Source organism: Lynx canadensis, chromosome A1 (genome assembly GCF_007474595.2).
Source record: "Lynx canadensis isolate LIC74 chromosome A1, mLynCan4.pri.v2, whole genome shotgun sequence".
Taxonomy (NCBI): domain Eukaryota; kingdom Metazoa; phylum Chordata; class Mammalia; order Carnivora; family Felidae; genus Lynx; species Lynx canadensis.
The window spans coordinates 180,777,066-180,802,322 of record NC_044303.2 but is presented as its reverse complement, the minus strand read 5'-3'; the positions used below and the strand labels follow the sequence as shown (position 1 = coordinate 180,802,322).

The 25,257-nt window shown below is 36.2% G+C and overlaps 1 protein-coding gene across 2 annotated transcripts; it reads right to left on the bottom strand.

Moving 5' to 3' along the window:
* Window positions 1-1,979: 1,979 nt before the first annotated feature.
* PANK3 (pantothenate kinase 3) lies at window positions 1,980-24,332 on the bottom strand. Of its 2 annotated transcripts, none has more exons than XM_030327800.2 (7): window positions 24,184-24,332; window positions 16,797-17,149; window positions 14,309-14,562; window positions 12,322-12,498; window positions 11,552-11,675; window positions 9,486-9,611; window positions 1,980-8,284 (listed from the first exon to the last, which is right to left on the bottom strand). In XM_030327800.2, the coding sequence occupies exons 1-7, from the start codon at window positions 24,209-24,211 to the stop codon at window positions 8,234-8,236; spliced, it is 1,113 nt and encodes a 370-aa protein (XP_030183660.1). In that variant the 5' UTR covers window positions 24,212-24,332; the 3' UTR covers window positions 1,980-8,233. The 2 variants fall into 2 exon arrangements, with proteins under 2 accessions (XP_030183660.1, XP_030183668.1); XM_030327808.2 differs by lacking the exon at window positions 24,184-24,332 and adding an exon at window positions 17,243-17,475.
* Between the last annotated feature and the right edge of the window lie 925 nt (window positions 24,333-25,257).

Sequence of the window (25,257 nt, the reverse complement as noted above, 5' to 3'; positions counted from 1 at the left end):
ATTCCAAAGAAGGCTGCCTATTAGGTGTAGTATGGCAGGAACTGCTTTGGAAGGACACCTGTCTGGGTTGGTTCATTGGGTGTGGTAGGTCCACAAGGGACACCAGGCTGAGTGGTACTAGCAATGTAGCTAGCTGGAGAGTGTTCGAACTGTTGCCCACCAGCATAGATCCAGCTGGACTGAAAAAGGTCAAGAAAAATGGTGCCTAACAGCACTTCTGTTCCCAGAGTTCTTACAAATCCCTGCCCCTCTGGCATATACCTTAAAATTAGTCAATAGCTCTCCTACACTCATGGCCAAGGTGCTTTTCAAACTGCTGTCTCTGTTCTATGCCTCAGAGTGAATCAGATTGTGTATGGGACCTTTAAGAGCAGGATTTTGGTAACCTTATATAGCCCTGGGCTCTCCTGTAGTTAAACCCAACTGATTTTCAAAGCCCCTGGAGCTAAGCCCTGCCAATTTTCAAAATCAGGTCTTCCCAGTGCAGATCTCCAGAGCAGGGGATCCCCAACTTGGGGCTTGAACCCCTCACTCCTGAGGAAGGACCCCTGAACCTATGGTATTCATTTATGGGTTGCTGCCAGGCACTTCCCCAACTTTTGGCTTTTGGCCGTCTTGTGTTTAGTGAGACTGTGTATGAACCCCCCCAAGAGAGGAATCTATTTCCTATAGCACTTTGGGATCCCTAGACATCAGCTCTTTTGCTTTTTCAAGCCAGATGTTATGGGAGCTTCTCTCTCTGGTACAGATCCCAGGGGCTGGAGTACCTGATAGGGGGCACAAATCCTTCACGTCCAGAAGTATCTGTGGTGAGATCCTTCCCTATTGTGTTGCTGCATTGGGAATGGGTTTTTTTGTAAAATGGTGTCTTGACCTCTCTCACACTTTAGTCAACATTCTATTTTATAAAAAGCTTATGGATGTTTCTCCCTTTAAACCCAGATTACTTCTTCAATTGGCAAATTTTAGTATACTTTATTGTTTATGAAGATATTTACCTTTTTTGGTTTTTGTGTACTTATAGTTGTTCTAATTTTTCTATTTTGATTGTTCTATCTTACTTGGATGTTATAACCTAATTATTTTTAAATTTATTTGAATAACATTCTGTTCCTATATGCTACCTGCCCAACAGGAAGAGGGTTAAAACAACAACAACAGTGGAATGGGCTGAGAAAAACTAGTTTAGTTTTGGTTCTGCTAATAATCAGCTGTGTGACCTGGCACAGTACAGTTGACTTCTCTGAGCTTTGTAATTCCCTGTAAAATCCTAGGTTTGATTCGGCAGTCTTTGAGTGCCCAAACTTGGCTGGTCACTGGCTACTGGTGTGTGAGAGATACCAGGGCACCTCTAATTTGAAGTTTACTCAGATGAAATCTTTAATTTTTTACCCAGTGTCATTAAGACTCTCATTTGTGAATAACTAACTGTACTTTCTAATGATGGGAAGAAGGTGGGGAAAAACTAACAATTACTTCTTACATGACAGATAAGACACTTTCTGTACAATTGTTTATTGAACGCCTTCTCTGTGCCAACTACTCAGGATAAAGGTAAGACTTTGCCAAGTCTTTGTTCTCAGAGTTTACATTCTACTATAGGTAATTTCAGCTACAACTTTAATCAGTGAAAATGTAGGAGTACAATATATAAAATGAAATAATAAAAACATACACATAGGAAACAACTTAGAGAATTTATTTGGAAAGTAGGAAATAAAAAGTATGATTTTAACATTTATTTAGAATATGAAGAAAACTAGAAAAAGTTAAACTACAGAAAAGAAGGCAGAAAGTACTGAAGTTGGCCTAATTGCCAGCCAATATAAACAAGCAAAACCTAAGCTTCCTTCATGCAAATAAGGATTAAGGAGAAGAGTACAAGAATGTTTATAGAACAGGCCACAACAAATATTTAAAAATTTACATAAGAAAATGTACATAAATGAAAAAATAAATTAGACGATTTACAAGCAATGTTTTATAGGTTACAATAGGCTATAACTTAGTTTATTATGAATAAAATTTGTAGCACATCATACATTTTTTACATCACAGATTCATTGTTAGAAGAATTCCAACATGACAAAGCTCAGACTTGACAAGAACGATGTGACAGAATAAGGCAACTTAAACTGAAATGGCTTGTGTAAGTAAAATTCAAACATACAAACATCTAGATAGAATTTGGTCAATCACTGGGCAGAAGTAAGACAAGTGCCATTCAACTTATTTAAAAAGCTGAACTCTCAATGTATTCAAATAAAAAGCTCAAATAAAGACATGATAAAACTGTCTTAATATGACTTATATCCTAATTCCATTAATTATATTTGGGATCAAGAGACTAAGATATTGATGTTAGATGTATAAAGTTACCCTTTGCTTCTAAATGTTGTAAACTAAAAAGGGCCCCTCAGGAAAAAAGTGGTAAATTTCAAAATGGCTTGGTTATCTGTAATCACTACTGACTGTGACAGATATGATGTCCATGATTCAGAGATACAATGTAAAGCCAAAATTATCTCAAACTATCTGCATTACTTACATATGCTTTACAAATTATGTAAAAGTTGAAATGTTCTTTGAAAGCTATTGAAACTGTTACTGCAACGAACGAAAGATGTTAAGAAATAGCAAAAAAACAAAACAAAACCCAAAAAACAAAACCAGCAATATCTCAGAATTGAAATTTAGTTGCATATTTTATATAATTCAAAACCTTGAATTTTAACTTCATTCACTCCTTTGAAAAATACATTCCACTTTAGTTCTTTTAAACACAGAATTAGTGGCTGCTGCAGCAAAATGACTAACACTACAAAAGAAAAATAATCTCTTCACTATACAAAAAGCCAGAATGTAAAGATTTCTAGATTTTTTTTAAGGGGGGAAAAATTCCCCTCAAACACATCATTCAGCACGAACTCATGTACTTGAAGTCCCAGATCAACTCACTGCTACATTATTTTGTCACACACATGTACAATTTGATTATCCTCAGATAATTCTAAGGATAAAAGTGTTTTAGGCCTTCATCATATTGGATGTAGATGACTAGAATACATGACATTTCAACTCACCTGGAGGTAATTAAAACTGTTTTATACATTTTGCTACAAACTGTGTTTGACAAAAGCAGTAAGTAATTCTTGGAGGGGTTAATCTCACATCTGTTCCTATTCACAATGACCAGAAAGAAAGAACTTGAAGACAATGGCCACTAAAGAATCTCAAATATATCTAATATTCATACATTCATGAATTTAGTGGGATGTTTCTTTTTGTACAACGGAAAAGTTCTAATAATGTCCACATAATTTTAGAGTTAACTCAATAAAAATTTCTGATACTTCCACAGATTAAAGCACACACATACACAGTTTATATATATATATATATATATATATATATATCCTCTTATATTACTTTAAGATAGATCTACTTGGCCATTACAGGCAATAACATAACATTATGAGAGAAACCTAATATCATTCTATTGGTTTGGTGAGAATCCAGAATCTAGTACCTATCAACATATACAAATCAAATTAACTCCAAAACATTGACACCAAATATCTAAACAAATGAGTTTAGTCTCCAAATGCTGCCATGAATGGAGCAACCAACTGTCTTTCAGGATCTTGATGATAATAGTGTCCTTTCCCATTGTAACAAATCAATTTCCTCATTTTACAATGAAAGAAAATAATATTCAAAGAATTTAGAAGAGTGGCTGGCACTATTTCCAATGTAATACCAAATCATGATCCCCACATCCACTGAATACACAAGAGATAACACGAGCAATAGAGACTGGTTTTAGAAGACATCTGAACTTTTTAGAAGTGGAAATTACTCAGAATTTAGATATGGTCAAAAAGCTGGGGTAATTTACTTTTCAAGCCACCATTATTTTTATCAGGCTATTAAAAATACCTTAAAGGAAGAAAAAAATTACTTCTTTTGGTCTTTGCTGATTATTACTAGGCTCAGTAGAAAATATAAGACAACTACTGTCTCAGATATTGAAAATAGGCAGTAATACAGATAAAGCACATTATTTTCTGAGGTTATCTGACAATATAAACAAAGTTGGCTGAATTCCTTCAGTATTAGAATAAAACACACTAAAATAAACTTACTAGGAAAACAGGACATCAATGATATTTCTTGGCAAATCATCTTAAATAAGGTCAAAGAGGATTACAAAAAGGCAATATATTTCTAATATTTTGTTTATACATACCACAAACCAGTAAGTTAAATGCAAAATAATGCACACTCATTTTTTCTGGTGATTATCCTTTAACAGTTTTTACATGGCTTTAAATAAGAAAGGATTTCTAAACTACATTCTCAAATGCAATAGACTAAAAAGCATAAAGTGCTCAACAGAAAAAAAAAGATACACCAAACAAAATATAAAATTTTTGCATATAACAAGCAAAGTGGTTATAAAGGATATCTGGGAACTATTAACTTGCTAATAAGCTTTCCACCCAAGAATGCAACCTTAGAAATCAAGGCAAGACTGCTCTCAAAGGTAAGAGTCCTACAGGACATAGAGGAAAACCTTTCCCTTCAGCTGCATCATTTTTCTTATAGAAACGGACTTTCAGGAACTGGTACTTAGAATACAGTAATCACATTTGCATGTAAAAGTAAAAACTCAGGAATTTTACAGAGTCTAATATTTGGCAAAGGAATCTGAACCTTTTGAAAGACCATCAATTGCCGTGTATATGTTATTGGCAATGGCCATTTATTTAAACTAAGAGCCCACCTATTTAAATTAGAGCAGCCGAACAAGGAATAAATACCCCTGTTGACAGTCAAACAAGTCTAATACTAGGTCTATGGAGAGACTGGTTATAGAACTGAAGGCCATTAGTTCTAAGAGTCTCTAGTTAAAAGGCAATCTTTTTTGGGGGGACAAGGGGGTTGGGGTGGAAAGTTCTAGACCTTGTGTTCTTTACCAAGCCCCCAAACTGATAGTGCTCTTTGCATCTGAAAATATTATCAGTTTTTAAGAATGAAAATTAAATCCAAAAGTTATAAAGAAAATTCTCTCATGTATATACAACTCAATGAAGAATTAAAAGGGTCTCTTTTTTGTCCTTTAAAATTGTCTTCTCTAAATTCAAGTAGATGAGGTTGGGGGTGGGAAGGGGATTTAAGTCACTGGAATCCTCAAATTTGCTTCAGTGAAGGAAACAGACATTTTGGAGACTGTTGAGGCCAGTCAGGATGGGTCTTGAGCAACTTTATCCAGTGTATCACTGGAAAAATGATACACAGTATGATGAAATGGCAGGATCCCATGTCAGCTATTTTTTGGAACAGTCAGAAATACAGCTTGTCTTTGTAAAATAAACTAGCCCAAACAAGGTATTTCTTAATCTGTATTTTTTTAAAAAGTTCCATATTTTTCCCATAAAAAATAACATTTCCTATATCCCCTTCTCAAGTATTCTTTTAAAAGCCCTTATCCATAAAATTTTCATGGATACTTGATAGTGGTCATTTTTAAGAGCTGGTTCTGGAACTGAACTGTCTAGTACAGTAGCTACTACTCAAATGTGGCTACTGAGAACCTGGAATGTGGTTAGCCTAAACTGACATGTGCTATTAAGTGTAAATACACACTGGTTTTGAAGGCAAAGTAAAAAAAAAAAAAAAGAAAGAAAAGGTACAGTATCTCCTAAATAACATTTTATATTGATTATACGTTGAAATAGTAACATACCAGATATACTGGGTCAAGAAGAAATATATAATCAAAATGATTTTCACCTGTTTCTTTTTACTTTTTAAATATGCCTGCTAGAAAATATAAAATTACATACTGCTCACACTTTATGTTCTTAAACAGTATAGCCTAATAGAAATAGAGCTCTGAGGCATTATGCTGTTTGGGCTTAGAACCAAACCTATTTACCACTGCATGCTTACAAAGAATTTCATGAGATTATGTTTAAAAAAACATAATCTTGGCAGTCTGGATCACAACTCTGTGTTCATTCTTATTACTCAAGTAATTCTTGACTATACATGAGAATGGCCAAGAGTAACAGTGTTGAAAGGGTTGTTCACTTTATATGCATTTTAATAGGAAATTTCAGTTTCAAAGGACACAAAGTATGAACCACATTCTCAGATTAACCAGAGTATTGATCAAATTAACTTACATGGACCCTGACCATTCCATTTTCTTTTCTTTCTTTTTTAAGTTTTTATTTATTTATTTATTGAGAGAGAGAGAGAGAGAGAGAGAGAGAGAGAGAATATGTGAGTGGTGGAGAGGCAGAGAGAAAATCCCAAGCAGGCTCTATGCTAGCAGTGCATAACCTGACACAGGGTTCAAAATCACAAACTGTGAGAACATGACCTGAGCTGAAACCAAGAGTCAGACACTCAACCGACTAAGCCAGCAAGGCACCCCTCCATTTCTTTCTTAAACACGGTCCTAAATCTACAGCTGGTAACGTAGTTTGCCACAGGATACAATGTGAAATTATCATTTAAAAATAAAAACTTTTTGTACAAATGTCCAAATCACAAAATTTTAAAATAAACTGAACATGTAGCTTTTTGTAGTGACAGAAAGATCTAACCACAACAACGGAAACAGTAAAGTCACAGATGTTTAGTCACTGTCGGGTTTCAGAGTGGCTTACTGACCGAACATGAACGCTAAGTTCCAAATATTCTAAATTCCAAAACATTACCTTGCATGCTTTTTCCTCTACGTATTCACTCCTATTGTTCATATGTTCACGTCTTTAGATAAATAAAACTGAATTTTAAATATTTGAGCACAAAATTTGAAAACTATAAGGAGAAATGTCCAGCACCTCTACTGCAAATTGTTCTTTATGGAGCAAAATTATGTTCTATAAAAACATACTAATACTTCTTTCTTCCTGTAATATACACAATTTTTAAGCTCTTCCAAGTACATCCAGATTTACTGGTAATTTAAGGAGGTGAATATTTTCTCCAAGTCTACTTTGTAAACCATTAAGTAATGGTCTTGAGTATTCGCTGAACTACAGGACCTCCAAAATGTTGCTGCCAAAGTAAAAATCTGAAAAGATTTGTAACATTATAAAAAATGACTTCAAAATAGAGAACAAATTCCAAGGCAAAAGGACTTACAAATTTTGAAACTATAATGCCTCTATTACCAAAATGGTAAAACACTGATCTTTTTAGAATTCTGTAATACTGCCTCAGACTCCTACAGTTTCAAAACCATTCATATTTCAGATTTCCATCACATCTGTTTAGAATATGATTTGGTTGCTGTTCATAACAGATTAAAGTCTGTAGTTTTGATGGTCAGACCTAATTAAACAGAAATGACTCAGTTTGGGCCCAAGATAAATGTGGTACAGAAAGATCACAGACTTCTATCAATGCACGCAAAACATATTCTACTAGAAGAGTCCTGGGACTTCATTAAATGGACTTTCAAATAAGTAATTGAGCCTCCAATTAAAAAATATGAAACATTTTTAAATATAATGATTAACTTAAAAAATACAGGAAGTGCAATATCACCAATTATGTGCATTTTCTAGGATTCATTTTAAAATTCAGGCTAATATTTAACAATAGTATTCTAATTAAATTATACCATTTGAAAAAGCTTGTATGTCTGGGAAAAGATCACATAAACGTGCTTTTTTGGCCGGGGGAAATGCTGACAAAACTACAATAATGAAAAGTTAATATTGCCTTAACATTTCTAAAATCACATAAAAATTATCATCTTTGATAGCCATTTCAATAAGTTTGATACAGAGTATGTTACTGTCCACTTACTAGTAACCAAAACACATAGAACACACTTATTCAGATTCAATTATTTTCAGGAGCTAAACATTTCTGAGACTTTAAGATTTGTGTTTGAGCATACAGTACTGCAATGTTGGCTACATAAAATAAATAGAAAATCTTCTCAGAGGAAGCTCAAGAATCAGAGGCTGTATTGCATTTAAGGATTTAACACTGGTTATATACAGAAGGGAAAGCATTTCAATTAGAAATACTTCACATGTTACCAAGCTCTCTTTTAATATGGCAACTTTCAGCAGCTTACCATTCTGACATTTAAAAATCAACAGCAGTAGTGCTACTCTGTTATCCTTTGGTTCCCAGTAATGATGCCTCTGGTTTTCAGTTCCTCTTGGATGACATTTATTAGCAGAGAGAAACCGGATGCTTTTTAGCTGAAATTTGGCAGCCCAAGAAGTGCACCAACTGCTCCAAAGTATCCCTGTATAATTTAAAAACAATTATTAATGCAGTCTAGCTTTTAAATTAGCATACAATATTCATTATTAGGAACAGATATTTATTATAATCTATTTAAGAACATCTATTTGGAAATCTACCAATTTGTGTTATCAGTTAATATCTGAAAATATGAAATACGTGCTTTTGAGAGAGAGAGAGCGCGCGAGAGCAAGAGCGAGCGCGCACGGGGAAATAACAGAGACAGAGAATTTTAAGCAGGCTCCACGCCCCTGACTGGGGCTTGATCTCATGACGGTGAGATCATGATCTGAGCCATAATCAAGAGGCAGATGCTTAACCAACTGAGCCACCCAGGTACCCCTGAAATACCTATTTTTAAAGTATTGCTCTTAGACATTAAAAAGCTTCTAAGGTTATTGCTGCAAGTCTGTACCCCTCTTGCCCCTTTTCCTCAAACGCAATTCCTTTTGTTCATGTGTCATCCTCACAGCATACAGCATGCCATGCGGAGCCTGCACAGCAGGACACCATTCTCAACTACAGGGTGAGAGCAGAGACAATGAAACAGACACTTATAAGGGAAAACTCTGAATATGTGTTATTAAAATTATTAATATGTCCACTTGACCAGAAACAAAATAATTCAAGGTAAATTTACTTAACCCAAAATATTACATGAACTGATATTTTCAGATCAGAATAAATGGATGTAGTGAAAGAATAGGAAAAAAATCTTGAATAAACTCCAAAATTTTAACAGTGGTCACCTCTGGAGGTGGGGGTGAGGTTGTGATGGGAGGATTAAGAATTTTAAACATTTTCACTGCTAAATTATATATTTTTGTGTTGTTCACATTTAATATTTGTTATTTCAAGGGAGGAAAAAAAAAATAAAAAACAATTTAACAAAACAAATCCACTAAGTACACAAGCAATCCCAATATTTAAGGAGTTTATAAGATCTAATACTGCTCTCTCTTGGTCAGAAGAAGTGGGAAACTCCATCTTAATGGGGTGCCTACATTAATGGGCCATGTAACCTTTATGGGGGTTATAGTAACCCCTATCTCCCCAATTCAAACTGAAGTGTGGGACTCAATATACTATTTAGTAAATCACAGTTTTATACTTCTAAGTACACAGCAAGAAGCAATATATAAAACTTGCATATAAAAAAAGCATACTATTAAAATTCACAAAACATCATTTTCCTATCATACCTCATGTTCTAGAAACAATGCTTTCAGTTGACCTTTTGACCAATAATCCAGTGCATATGCCAAAAGTTTCATTGAGAGAGTATTGACACGTAAAAAGTTTCCGACAAAGACAACTCTGTTTATTTTCTAAAAGAAAAGAACAAATAAAATGACCTGAAATAAGAGCTATCAAGTACATTTTATAATACAGTAGGGTTTAGAAAATCTCCACTTAAAAATATAATTAGCCACTACCTTTTTTTAGTGTCTATTACATTCCTGGTACATATACCTCCATAATCCTGAATATTTAAAATTTAGTTCAGGATATATCACTACACATTTGTCACAATCCATAGAATATATACCAAGAGTAAGCCAAAATGTAAACTATGGGCTTTGGGTGATAGTGGGGTTCAAGAGTATATGTGGGAACTCTGTATTTTCCACTCAATTTTGTTGTGAAGTTAAAACTTGTCTAAAAAATATAGTCTATTTTAAAAAAGAAAAGTTCTCGAAAGACCCTAGTAAATGATTTTAGATGAGACTTGTTTTTGAAAATGGCCAATAAATAACCTATTAAGAAAGTAATTTGGAGAAATATTATTGAGATTAAAGGAGAGAAACCAAGGAAGAGTATTTTAAATGTATTTAGAATTAAAACACTGTAAACTTGAGGCTTCCAGCATCTCCGGCCCTGCCTAACCCATCAAGTTACTCTCTGCTAAGATGCAACTCACTAATTTAGTTCCCTAGATACCTTGAAGGAAATCTTAGATGGAGGAACTAGTGTTTCAATCTCCAAAATGTTTTCTATTCTCACAATATATTGACTTCTGAGTATACATTTTTGCACACTGAGTTTGGATAGTGTAAGCTATGGCCTTAATTACTATTAAGTGGCCAGGGAAAATCTAGATAGATCTACAGGGCTAAGAAAAAAGGTCCCAGAATATTGTCTGCCCCCAAAAGTGAAATATTCCCCAAACCTTGGTTAAAACACCTGTTAGTGGCTCTTTCCACCAACTTACTAAACTGTTGAGACACTTAGAACTCTGGATTTTAACACAGAATAATATGCATGATTATCTTACCTCCTCTAAATATTTATCCAAGGGTCACATTTTCAATAAAGCCTTCCTTTAACAAGCAAACTACTCAGCAATCTGTCTTCTGCCATTCTCTTTATCTTGTTTGGTTTTCTTTTTGTAAAAAGTAGCATTTATTACCTAACATATACTAAAAAATTTACTCTATCACTAGAATAGATGGAAGCTCCACAAAGTCAGGGGTCTTTGTTTTTTTCACTAATATATCCCTAGTGCCTAGAAAAATACCTGGTACAAGGTACTCCACAATGAATAAATGAATGAACAAATGAAGGATTCCCTCAAAAAGCAAAATTTCCAATTCATTTAAAGTATTTGATATTTACAAAAATTAAATGGGCAAATACATCTATTACATGAAGGCAGAACTGTGTATTTACTCTCCTTCATATAAAAATAACCCAACAGTGAGGCAAATCTACGAGGTAAATCTATGCTTTTCATAAGTATGTATCATTCAAATTGCATGTGAAGAACAAGTCTCAATGCCTTCATAGCCCTGTACAATGCTGCTTGATCCATATGCAACAAGGCAGCACTGTAAAGAAGCCAAAGGCAATAAGAAAACTTCCAAGCACTTTGCTAATCAAATGCAACATTAACAGCAAAAAAAAAAAAAACAACCAAAAAAATCCAAAAAACAAAACCAAACCCTCTTTCAGTAGTTACCTCAAAAATGTCCTATGTTTGAAAAAAGAATTTTCTATCTTCAAGAGATTTAGGTGGTATATTTCTGGAAGAGCTTCTAGATAAATTTGAAATATAAATATCTATTTGTCCTCCTTCCAATTTGAATTATCTGCTATTTTCTTTACAAATAACAATAAGTGGGTACACATGACATTTAGCTAATGAGCCTTGGGATTTAACAGAGATGAGTAACCTCAATCCTAGAGACCTCCTTAAGGAACATAAAGAAGCCCTGCTGTACATAAATAAAATTTCAATCCACATTTTCCATATAGTTAATTTTTTTACCTCATTAACAGCACACATTCGTGCCACAGACCCAATGTTATTGGTGATAGTTACTAAAGTTGCTCTTGCTAGATCTTCTTTACTAACAGATTCTCGCTTCTCCTTATAAATCATATTCCCAAAACTGCAAAGAAATGAAAGACAAAATCAATTCTGCTGATAATCAACATTTTTGGGAATTTATCTTACAGATAAATGTGGTATGTACAAAATAATGCATGTTAACAAGGTTACTGACTGACCCATTGAACTATACACAGCAAAATACTGGAAACCACCAAAACATCCAACAAACTTTGATAAACCCACACAATAAAATACCAAGAAGCTGTTAATAAGGGGGAGAGAGGGAGAGGAAAAGGGAAGGGGGAGAAAAGAAGGTGAGAAAGAGAGAGAAATGAAGGTAGGGTGGGAGGCCAGCAGACAGACTAGGATATCTTGCCTACTGAAGAGTATATACAGTATGCTGTATGGTAGTATACAAATATTACCTTTTGAAAGTTACCTTCTAAGTAAGGGGAGGATAAGGATATGTATTTACATTTGCATCAAGAAAAACTGAAAGGATGCACAAGAATAAAAATGGTTTCCTATAGGGTATATACCTGGGAGACTTCTTAATGTGTATCTAATTTTTAAACTACATGAATGTTCAAAACTTGGAACCTAAACTGGGTTAAGAGTAAGTAAGCCTCCTTACAACTTCCTAATATATTGCTTTCTAAAAACTAAATAGGCAACTTTCATTACAACATAAATATTAAAGTTACCTAGATGCTACAGCCCAACCTGGCAGACGAAATCTTTCATAATCTCCTCCATAAATATCACGGACCAGTTTGTCGGCTTGGGTGCTGTCACCTTTGGATGCCATTTCAAGAGCCTCTTCAAAACTTTCACAGCCAGTCAACAGACAGCATAAACCCAGAAAGGTACCTCCTCCAAGGCTAAAGAAAATAAAACTGGGTAAGTTACATTTATACACTGTATTCTTCTTCCAGAGTAAAAATGAGAGTATTCATATATTCAACAAACACAAAGAAAGAACATATTGCTAATGCCAAGTGCTGAAATATCAACATAATGAAGATAAGAAAAATGCCTAGCAAAACCAAATTTGTCAGATGAAATAAACCAAAGGTAAAGATAATCACTTGGTGGAAGCATCATGAGGATGGAAGAGATATTTTATATCTTCTGTTATCTTTACCAATTCCTTACACTTTGTAATTGCCAAAAAATAAATGCTTTTATGTGTGTGAAAAAACAGTTTAAATGTTAAAAATTACTATATGAATTAAAAGGAGAAAATTTGTAACTCTAAATGGTTTCCAGGAAATGATTTAGTGAAAGGTCTATTTACTTGGTCTGACAAGGCTGAAATCAATTCACTGTGATACATAAGCATTTATTTTTTTTTTTTTTTAATTTTTTTTTCAACGTTTATTTATTTTTGGGACAGAGAGAGACAGAGCATGAACGGGGGAGGGGCAGAGAGAGAGGGAGACACAGAACCGGAAACAGGCTCCAGGCTCTGAGCCGTCAGCCCAGAGCCCGACGCGGGGCTCGAACTCGCGGACCGTGAGATCGTGACCTGGCTGAAGTCGGACGCTTAACCGACTGCGCCACCCAGGCGCCCCGATACATAAGCATTTAATGTGACCCAGAAATGAATATGGTGAGAAAATTTTTGTCAGTCTGGTCAATATGTTAATGCCAGAAATTTACTTGGTTCTGTTATTCTTTTGGATATGCTGATAAAATGAAATGTCTCTCTAACCCCTAAAATCAAAACCTTTGTTCCTCAGTTTCACCTCAATTTCTAACAGACTCTATTCCTGGTCACTGCTGGAATTTTGTTAACCAGGCTTAATTTCTTTTAGAATTGACTGCAGTAGGTAATACTTCCCTGTAATTCTCTGGCATAGAGCATCACAAAAGAGGTAGATTTTTAGCCACCATAGATATAAAATACTAATTTAAGGATCACTCAGGGGCGCCTGGCTGGCTCAGTCAGTAGAACATGTGACCCTCAGAGTTGTGAGTCTGAACTCCATGAGGGGGGCAGTTTAATTAAAACGAACAAAAATATTAAGTATCACTTTAATAAGAGCACTACTTTAAAATGGAAATGAGTATTTTTCATAAACCCCAAAATCTTTCTTCCTCAAATAAAAAGGAGTCTCTACCCTCCTTAAAAGCTGATAAAGTATATATCAGAATCATAAGGACAATTTAAAAATTTCATTTCACAATACTTCAGGCATTATAGAAAACACTGGGATATTTGGAACATTAATGTTATTCCATAAAGAGCTTATGTTCAATTCATCCTATAAGAATTATCATAATGTTGTCTAACACAACACTTAAATATGAATCTAATCCAATCAGCATGCAAGCTAACCAGTGTCAAGCATTAGGCTTAAATATATCTATAAAATAGTGAAAGGAGAGAAGAATGCTTTGGAAAATAAAAAAGTCCCTGGAATCATTCCAGATAAAAATTCCCTCTTACAATTGTGGAAAGTTTAGTGCCAACTGTTGCTAAGCAAATATAAATAATGATTTCAGTTTGAGTCTTTACACACATACCTTATGAAACAAAATTATCTGTAACACTTTAACTTCTACTTACACATCTACCTTTTTTTTTCTATTGCATAAATACATGTTAAAGGCTGGCATTAATATGAGTTCACAACTTCTGTGTATAAAACAACATGAATGCTGCAATAAGAACAAAAAGGTTACTACCTTGTCCCGGTTACTCGTTTATAGTTGTCTTTGGAATGGACTGCTAAAATACTGACTCCTGAACCAATGTTCACTATCAGCAGTGGATAGGGATCATCCAAGTTAAAAGGCATCTTTTGGCATCGCTCAGGTTCTGAGGCATTAGCAAAATAATAGCACTCTGCTTGTCCATTGAAACTGACAGAATCTATATACAGCAAGCCCTTTACAAGGCAGTCAAGTTCATCCAGTTTGTGCAGGTGGAGGTTTCCAATCTGTAAAACAAAAACACACAAAAACACCAAAAAAGTTGTACAAAGTGAACGAGGGACAGTATTAAAAATATTTGACTCAAATGCACTGTATAATTTTCACATACTTTATAAAACTTCAAAATCATCTATACATTTCCACTTGTTTTGTGTCAACATCTCTTAGTCCTATGATTCTCGGTGATGGTGGTATTACCTCTGGAGGTATTTGTGGGGATTTTCAGTTTTCACAAAGATAGAGAGGAGAAAAGAACCAAACTAACATTTAATGGGCAGGGACTTGTGATGTCAGAGGAGTGGGGCAGTTGTGCAAATGAGTGGGGCACAACTCCAGTGAGTGGGGCAGTTGTGCAAAACAAAGAAATATCCCATTCCTGCTCTATCTTTCACTGTTCTGACAGACATTTTTGTAGGTAGCAGTAGGAAAATTTGTTTATAATTATCCATGCCTATGTAAACATAAAGTATTCTTTATATGGTTTTAACATATATACACTAAATTTGCTAGGAATGCAACCATTATATAAACTGAGGAAATACTGGACTTCCGTATCAATCTGTTAGCATTTGTGGCTTTAGAATTTACGGTGAATGTATATCTAAGTGCCAGTATCTAACTATTTCATTATGCCCCTTTTATGTGATCCTACTAGAGAAATCTACCAATATATAAATAACTTCATTTCCTGTCTCTATATTATACTTTGAGTACTAGTTTGAAATTATTAAACTCACTTCAGGTTAGTAAAGAATGTTATAAAGTATTTGTAATAAAATCTCAGCTTAGAGATCACTTCCTCTGGGAAGCTTTCATTATCCAGAACTTGTTAGGTACCACACTACTCTGGTGTTACCGTGGCACTGTTTTTCACAGCAATAGCATTAATTATCAGACACGGTACTTTTACTTTTAAATCATTTGTGTGGTCTAGACTACTACATTCTTTCGGGGCTAAGACTGTGTCTTATTTCCAGCTGAGCTGTGTCTAGCATAATACTTGATATATACTACATGCTCAATTATTAGCTTAATAAATGATGGAGCATCAACAGGAAAGTTATTACAGAACTTCATCACTAGAAAATATTGATAGTGGCCAGGTGAAATGAAAGCTGGCATCAAGGACACTGCTTTTGGTAAGAATATTAAACACCAAATATCTCATGTCCAAGCAAACTGGTCTCAAATTTATGAAATTTATGTTCAAATTATTCAATAAATTGAAAACAAATCAGTATTATCCATCAAAATAAAAGAATTAATAAAATTTAGACTTTTAAACTATCCCAAAGTTTAAGGGGCTTATGTTATATGAGCCATGTAAGTGATCACTTATGTTCTATTAAGATTTTTCTTATATAAATTTAAGAAATTAAACGGTCCACTTGCTTATTTTCACAGAAAACAAATTTCAGTAGCCCCAAATGCCAACTTTGTAATCTTTACTCTAATGGAAAGAACTAGAAGCTTGGCAAACCCCCACTAGCACATAAATCAATGCTTACATTTGCCATTTCCAAATGGCACTCTTTGAGACAAGACCATGGTAATGTTGACAGATAAAATCAGGAAAAGGAGGTAATAGGGACTTTCATTCAGATGTCTACTAGTCAAAAGACACTGGCTTCAGCTGTTTTTCTTTGGGGGGAGGGGGATGGCCCTAGGAGAGAGGGCTATATGAGTAATAACAAAGAGCAATGCAAACACAAGACAGTAATAGTGAAAATAATTCAAACCCCACTTATATCTGGCTTCGTACACTACCAAATTCACTGAAATTTCTTCTTATTGTAGCTTTGTAACAGTCCCTAAACCTAGCAGGTTTTACCAAACATTATGTACAATAAGGCCAAATCTGGGTGATTTTTTACTCAGTCTATAAAGGTGTTTAAGTGCCCCAAATGAAGGGTGCCTAGGTTGCTCAGTTGGTTAAATGTCTTACTCTTGATTTTGGCTCAGGGCATGGTCTCAAGGTTATGAGATGGAGCCCCATGTTGGGCTCTACGTTGAGAGTGGAGCCTGCTTGAGACTGTCTCCCTCTGCCCCCTCCCACCCCACCCCCCACTGCCAAAAACGTGTCCCAGATGAAAAGCTTGTCATGAATATAAACTTCCTCTGTATCCAACCAGGGGCAACTAATCTAAGAAACATGTAAGATGGAAGGAAACCTAGACTCATGTTTTAAAAATTAAAGAGAATGGGTATCAATGTTTGGCTTTGAGTAACAGATACCTACTGTGCGGAAATCTTCTTCAAACTTGTAAGCACCACCTCCTGTAGCACATAGCACCGTGTGTAATGTTGAGAAGTTTTTATCTCTTCCCATTTGGATAAAAGTAGGCAGGTCATGGGTTGGAAATCTGATAAAGTGCAAGTTCCCTCTTCGGCCAAAAAGTGTTAAATCCTTCAGTTCAAGGTGTACATCCCGAATACCAGTGGATCCATATGCTACATTAGAAGTCAAATATTTCCGGATACTTTTTAAGCTCTCAACCTCTTCTTGTTCTTCCTCTGCTGTGATATCAATAGGTTCAAAATAGGAGAGCTTTACTAGAGTCCCCCCAATGTCCATGCCAAACCATGGGAAAGCTGTGGATTAAAAAAAGTAATAACTTTACCTACCTTGGTTTTAGAAACACAAATTAGTTAGAAACTAGTTAATTAGCCACAAATTTCGCTTACTCTGAATCATGCAGTCAGTAATATTTTTGGGGTAAGATGCATCTTCTATGTGCAACTCAGCTTTTTCCATTTGAAGCATTACTTTGTATATTTTCTAAAACTGTAACATAGGATGCTTAGAGCTGGTCCAGGGCCTTTTAATTCCTGGTCTGGTAGGCATTCCTTTTCATTTATTAAATACTTACCATATGCCGCAGGGGATCAGGAAAAATTTGGAACAATTCTGTTTTAATAAATAGGTCACGACCTAGGACTTGATAATGTTTCTAGTAACATTTTAACATAGTAAAATTGGCCTATAATTACTTCAAGTAACCCAAGGTAAAAATACCTCCTTAAAAAGAAATCTTATTCTTTCTCATTAAGCATTAGGTTTCTTTGGTATATCTGGTTAATAAAATTAGCTGTTAATAATATTGAAGATAAGTCTACCTGGGGCATATGTGGGCAGCCAGTTCTATCATTTGGGTAGGTAAGTTGGGACTTGGTGCTCTTTCACTAACTGGACTATATGACTTTAGAAAAGCCATTAACTTCTCTGAATCCAAGTTTCTTTAAGGTCTGTTTCTATTCTCTGTATTCATCTCTATTCATCTCTTAAACAAGATGATACTCAAAATAATTTAATACTTAAATACATACATTACAAAATACCTCAGAATAAAATATATAACAGGTTTTTATGTATAAGTTGTCAAAGACGACTAGTTCCCTCTAAAATTCTGTTTCTTAAATATTAGTGTTTTTGTTATGTGTGACTATTAGAAACCAGGAACATACAATTCAGCAAGATAGGATTCTATATATTTCTCCATTACAGAATTTTACATTTACTGAAATTAATATTAAATATGAGGAAGTGTAATTCTTATCTTTTTCTGGAGAAAGAGCTCACTTTTCTTTCTTTCCTTTTCTTTCTTTCTAGCCTGTTTTTGTATTGGAAACCTAAGTTGCAGATATAGGTCTACATTAAAGACAATCTTAAAATAGAAACTTCTTTAAAAAAATTGTAAAATGATATAAGACCATAATCTGGGTGGCAGTAAGACCCCAAAGAGGCATTGTGCTTTTATGCCTATATTTTTATAAATAACTAAGATGTAGTAAAAGAAACAGGCTAAAGTTTCTCAATTTTTCAATCCCTACTAGGAAGTAGCAATACTAACAGTTACAAAGGGGATATTCACAGCAACTGTTTGTCTTAAAAGAAAACAATACAGAGTAGCTTTACTGATCCAATAAATCAGAGATGCCTTCAGAATTTTCCCAAACTGTTGAACAGATATGCAGTTAGGACACTTTTCAATGGATATTAGATAAAACATAGGAATGCTTCTGAGATTATATAACCAAAATGATTGATTTGATTGATGCTTGATTCTAGATTTCATGGGGGTGGGTGTGCAAATCATTGCTGCTATGTAAAGTATATTTTGGGATAGAAAATTTTCTACAAGGTGAGTTTTATTGAGCTAAAAACTTTTATTTTCCAAAGTTCAAAATACTTTAAAAGTTGTTTAAGTTTATAGTCTTTCTTTCTATGCCTTTGTCAGGTGTCAAAATATACAAATAAAAATGTTACTTCCACGCAAACTATAACGCTGAAACATTACCAAGTTCAAAGTTCATTTTATTTTTATTTTTAGTCAGAAGTCCCTGCCTACTCCCAGGCTTATAAATAAGTGAACACTGCCATTCTTGAAAGAAAAAAAAAAACAAAAAACCAATTAACACTTATGTGAAGAACTTTTAATTCTTACATGAAGCCATAATTTTTAAAAGAACCTTACTTACTGCCTAGGAAGATATTTGAAGTTTACAGATAAAAATACTGGGGAGGAAGAAACTTTCTACTTTTCTAAACCAGTGTGGTTAGCACTAAGGTTTTTGACCCCAAAGGGCAATGGCCAATTCCAAAACACGGAATTGTGGAGTAGGCAACCGAAAGGCTCACAGAATGAAATCCTGTTTGTGAATGAAACAGGATTGGGTGCAAGAAAGTGTTAACCAGTTTTTTCTGAGAGACAGAAAATGACTGTTTAGGTGTAATTATCATTAAAATGATAACGAAAAACAAAAACCTTTCACTTCTTCTTCTTTTAAAAGGCTTTTCTTGATCTATTTGCATGAAACAACCAAACTTGTCCTATATGAAAAGGAAAACTCCACACAGAAAGTAAAAAACATTTGTAAACAAAGCTGTTTTATTATTACAGTATACCAAATCCCTTATTTCTTTTAAATTACATTAATTGCTGAAGAATATAAAATATGTATGACCTAACAACCATCAACAACGACAAATTTATGGAACAGAGTACTACCATTCAATTTTATCTTTTTAAGTAGGCTTCAAGCCCAGCACGGAGCCCAGGGAGATCAAGACCTGAGCTGAGGTCAAAAGTCAAGCTTAGCTAACTGAGCTTTCCAGGCACACCTACCATTCAATTTTAAATCTTTGTGTAGCCACTTTTGTACACTAAAGAAACAGAAGGTTCTTCCAAATACCTCAGATTAAGTTGGAAGAACTATGTAATTTCTTTAAGGGTTATTGCCTAGAGGTAGGCTTTTAAAATTATGAATGCAAAAAGCTCAAGATTCATCTCACATCTAGCCTAGGAGATGTCTGTTCTTAAAGGAGGGGTAACTAGATTGTAAATGATGAGTTTCTCACTCATCATGTGCAATCTAGAACATGACATGTTCCCTCTATTTCTTAGTAAATCTCACTTACGGTAATTCTCTTCTTAAAATCAGAAAGGTAGATACTGAAAGAGAACTCAGCCTTGCCACTGACAAAAAAAAAAAACACAACTGGTAACAGCCACCTTTGGTATTAGTGAGCCTTTCAACTCAGAATTCTGGAATTCATTTCCTTATGTGGGCAGGTGGGGAGGATCACATTCAAAAAGTATGGAGAAGGCAATAAGAACACAGAAAACACAAGTTCTTCTTTTTTTTTAAAGATTTTATTTTTTAAGTAATCTCCACACCTAACATGGGTTTGGAACTCACAACCCAGAGATCAAGAACTGCATGCTCTAACAACTGATCCAGCCAGGCGTGCACCACAGAAAACACAAATCCTTAATTATGACCCACTCCTATCATTTAGTAAGTGGTCAAATAACCGATCTTTACATTGTTCAGTACATAAAAAACAAAACAAAACAAAACAAAACATTTTCTCACTGACCAAAATAGGAGGGGAAAGGATCATGGAGCTCAAACTTTATTTGCAATGAAAGCATGAAGCAAATATAAGGTTATTAAGTACAACCACAGGTCCACTAATAGCTTATGAGGTAATAAAAATATCAGTTTTCTAAAAAGTCAGGCAAGTATCTATACCTATAGCTTTGTTGCTTTTAGCCAAGGGATAGGTTAAAAGTAGGTCACCAGTGCATGAGCAGCCTACTTACTGCATATAAGCTAAATATTTTTTTTATTCTTTGAGAATTAAACTCTCCACTGCCAAGGTAAAAAAAGAAAATGAACCAAAACACACATTTAAAAAACAAAGCACACACTCCATAAATACAAATACGTACTTTGATGATGGCAAATATGCATTGCCTTCCCCAGACTTTCCTAGAATCTCCTGTGATTTACTTGGACTTCAAAAAAATAATAGTTCCTAGTCTATTTCTCAGCCAAGCCTAAAAGAGCTGCCATTAGTTCCCTGTAAGTAACAAAAATATCCAGGACTACCATAAGCATAAAGTGCTACCAAGAATTATCTTCCTTACCAGGGTGGATCATGAATGAAGAAACCTGCATGTCCAGTCACCTTTTGAAATGATTAAACAGCAGGAGACATCTAGCCACAGGGCAAACTGTTAATTTCTAGTAAGTTGTGTTATGTGAGTTTGGTGTCTTGCTAGGCATTGTAAAGGGGTGGGGGAGAAGCATTATCAAACCATTTAATTGCTATTGGCCCCATGCAGATTTCAGCCCAAAGGGATCCTATGCCAAATTAGGATTTAATTATTCTTTAGCAGAAAGAGAAACCAAATGATGAAAATGTTCAAGACATTAGATTATTTTAAGAAACAAAATTCTAAAATGGGAATGTGCACTGGTAAACTCCAAGTATGCTTCAACTTCTTGGATAAAAAAGACATTTTGCTCTTCCCAATAATCACTCCAAATAAAAATGCTGGTGTTTCAAAATAGACTAAGAAAATAATCACCTTCACACCTTCAGTGTCACAATTCCTTAGAAAAGCATCACGTAAGATTTTTTTTTTCCTTTGGTAAATTAGGTACATCTAAGGGAATGTTAGAAACTATCATATTAAATTGTACCTTATTATCTACTGGAAGTGATAATTGTTAAACAATGATTCAATTTACAAACAGGCCAAACTACACATATATGCCATATACTTCTCTCTGGTCTTGACAAAAGCTTCAGGTTGGGTTAGCAAAGCAGAGATTCAAAAACCTTTATCTCATCAAATTAAAAAAATTTATCTTTTACTGTCCCCTTGTTAATCAGGCTTCATGTCACAAAGGTAAGCAAAACAAAGACTGAATATATCTTAAGAGATCAGTCCAGGTCAGTCCAGGTAGAGAGGAACCCGTGATTGGCTTTTTAACATCTAATACTTAAGCAGTGTGAAAAACATAAGGCAAAGCAAGCAAACATTGCCATTTTTCACGTTTTCATAGAAAACTAGAAACATTTTCACTAGAAAAATTTGTCATGAGGTTCATGTTTGACTTCATCCTTCCCTTGGAGTTGAATTAACACTAACCTTATACAACTAGAGGACGAAACGGATTCTTTTTCTCACTTTCTGGTTAAATACATGCATTTGGTTTCTAACCCTGTAATATATTAGTGTTGTATCTAAAAGCAATGTTTTCTAACCCTTAGGTGAATGTAAGAGTGTGAAGCTAAAGCCACTTGTTTAATGCTGCAATGCATGTAAAGAGTGCCTTACACATAGGAAGTGCTCACTTAGTTTATAATTATAAAAAAAAAAAAAAAACCCATACAAGTACTCAAAAACAACACAAATACATCTTTCCCTAATCGGAGTGGTTTGAAACGTCAGAAATGACACTTTCTAGTTCTATATATTTATAGCTCATAATTGAAATACTTCCCCCACACAAAAACAAGATGTTCTTTACTTTCCCAGTGAAGAACTGAGGAAGCAGCAGTCACCTTTTACATATAAGAAACGGGAAATGTCACTTTAGACTTCTAAATCCGATTAACTGACTAGTGTTTCAGCATGACTCTTTCAGCACTGTCCCCTAAGCAGTAATAAGCAACTTCTAAAAAACAGGTGCTCCTTTCTCAACTTAGTTTATTTTATAAACCTTTACGTATTATCTTTGCTGAAGCACCTTTGACAGAGGCAGCATTCATACCTGATTACAAGTGTGCCCAAATCTAACAAATCACATCAGCATCATGGCAAAAAGAAAATACCCTAAGAGTTAGAATATGAGCTTCTCAAAGTTCAACTCATTTTACCAAATGGAACTTCTAAGACAAGCAGGGAAAATGTATGTGTTAAAGGAACATGTCCAAGTGTTCGACGTTACTGCATCTGTTCAAGGTTAGTTTAATTCAGCAAACGTAAAGAAAATTAAAACTGGTTCTCTATTAACTGTCATTTAAACCTTCCCATCACTATTCTATAGACCCCTTGAGTAAGTACTCTTTAAAGATCACAAGAAATCATCGTTAAAATACACATTTTCTTCAGCAGGCAGATAAAATCACCACGTCAGAAAGGTTTGTGTTTAAGTATTTAGACTAAATTATGCCCTATGGGTGCAGAAAAAAGAACACTGGACTAGGAGTTCACTTAGGGCCCTGAGCCTCATTAGCAGAGTTGGTTGGCATAGCCTTGGAAAAGTTACTCTGGGGCTAAATAAATTCAATTTCCTCACCAGTAACATTAAGAATGAATTATCTCACGTTTAAATCACAATCCATAGTTTTCAGAGTGCTGCAGTAAGTTGCCTCTCCCTTGAGGTAACAAGAACCCTGATGGGCCAGAAGGGAAGGTGTCAGTGCTCCGTTTTATCACTTGAGACACTAAAAACTGTGACCTACCAACACAACTCTAATAAGCATGCATCCCCACATTCCTAGTTGCTCTGGGAGAATGTACTTAGTATGAAATCACAATGAATGATTAAATAAGCTATTTATAGGAGTAAAGGTTTTTAAAAGGCTAAAAATAAAAGGAAGAAAATGGAAGTTGATACGCTCGTTTAAAACATGGGAAAGAATGTTTCATTAAAAAGTTCGCACATATATACTGGCGTAGAAAAATCTGAGTATTCACCAAAATATTAATAGTGGTTAGCCCTGAGCGGCGGGAATACCTATGATTTTCATCCTTTTATGTCTCTTTTTCCAAGCAAACACGATCTAGCTGTTATTCTAAACAAAAACAAGCCAAAGCAATTACCCGCTGATAGGTTACAGGCGTGTTTTAAAAAGGCTTTAATTGTAACAGCGGTGACAACTCCCAGGAACACACCAGGATTTCAAGGACACATGCTGGAAGCTCAGAAATCAGTAAAAAAAAAAAAAAGGGGGGGGGGGCGGTAAATGCCCCTGCGCAAATGACACCCATTTTCAACCTGACTTCAGAGCCAGCTAGGGCAGCGGACTGATAGCTCCCGTCTGGTCTGGCAAAACCCGAATCAAAAATTCCCCCAAGTGCCTTCCAGATCTCGAGAAGGAAGTGGGAGGAAAGAGCCAGGAGGCGGCAGGCGTTCGTCACGCGCTCACAGGGGAATGAAGAGGGAGCCTCGACCCCGATGCTGAAATGGTCCTTCCGCCCCCCCATCCCGTGCCGGGCGCCTGCGAGGGCCGACGGGCCGGGAACAACACCGCTCCGCTAAGGCGCTTCTACACGGGGCCCAAAGTGCTCTCCCAACCCGGGGGGCCCAAGCCCCCATCTTACAGGGTTTCTTGGCATCCTTGATCTTCATGGCGTCTGCCTAAGGAACCAAAGGCAGCCTCGGGTCCGGAGCACGGGGGGTAGTGGAGTCGACTCCGGAGGTGTCTCGGCCGCGCGGGAAGGCCCGGCCGGTTCCTCCCCTCAGGCCGGGCGGGGCGGGCCTGGGGCGGGGCGGCGGCGCCTAAGGCGAGGCCCGGCCCAGGGGGCGGCCTCCCCACCCCCTCGAGGGTGTGCCGGGACCGAGCGAGCTGGGGAAGGCCTCCGGCCTCGCCGCTCCGGGGCCCCCCCGCAGCCGCTCCAAACAAAAGGCCCCGGTCCCCCGAGCCGCCGCCGCCGCCGCACTGAGAAATAGCCCGCCCAGGCCGAGCGCCCACGTGACGCCAGCCCCTCCTCTCTCCGCCGCCTGCTGGGGATGGTAGTTCTTCGGGTCGCGATGCCCCGGTCTCTGGCTGCAGCTTTCCAGTCGGACTACGAAGCCCAGGCTGCATCGCAGTCCCTCCTCTGAGGCCCCTCCGCTTCCGGAGGTCGCCTCAGCGTGGTCCCAGAGAGAAGGGGCGGGGCCTTAATCACGCCAGCGAGGAGGCGACCAATGGTGGCTGAGTTGGGCGGGCTGCGGAAGTCTGGGGCTCAGGCTTCACCCCGCGGCTGGAAAAGAAGGGGAAGGGTACTATGTCTGAGCAGGTACTGTCATGGCTGTTCTGTAAGTCGCAGCCTTCCCCTGGAGGTAGAAAACCTGGTCATTGGGCGGTGGAAAGCACTAAACACAGGGCTGTAGAGCCGCTCTTTAGGCAGACCGTTGAATGCATTTGTAAATTAAAGTCATTCACAACGGGACCCTCTGGCTTAAGAGACACCTCAAATGTTTTGGGGTTGGAATACTAATAATAGCAATAAAAATAATAGTTAATATTTATGGAATGCGTACCATGTCCTAGGCACTCTGCTAAGCACTTTTTGTGGAATTATTTAGTTCGATTGAGCAACCTTGTAAACTGCCTACAATTATTTTATTATCTACCATTTTGAAGATGTGGTGGGACCTGAGGAGTTAAATAAATTGGGAATCACGTGCTCTTT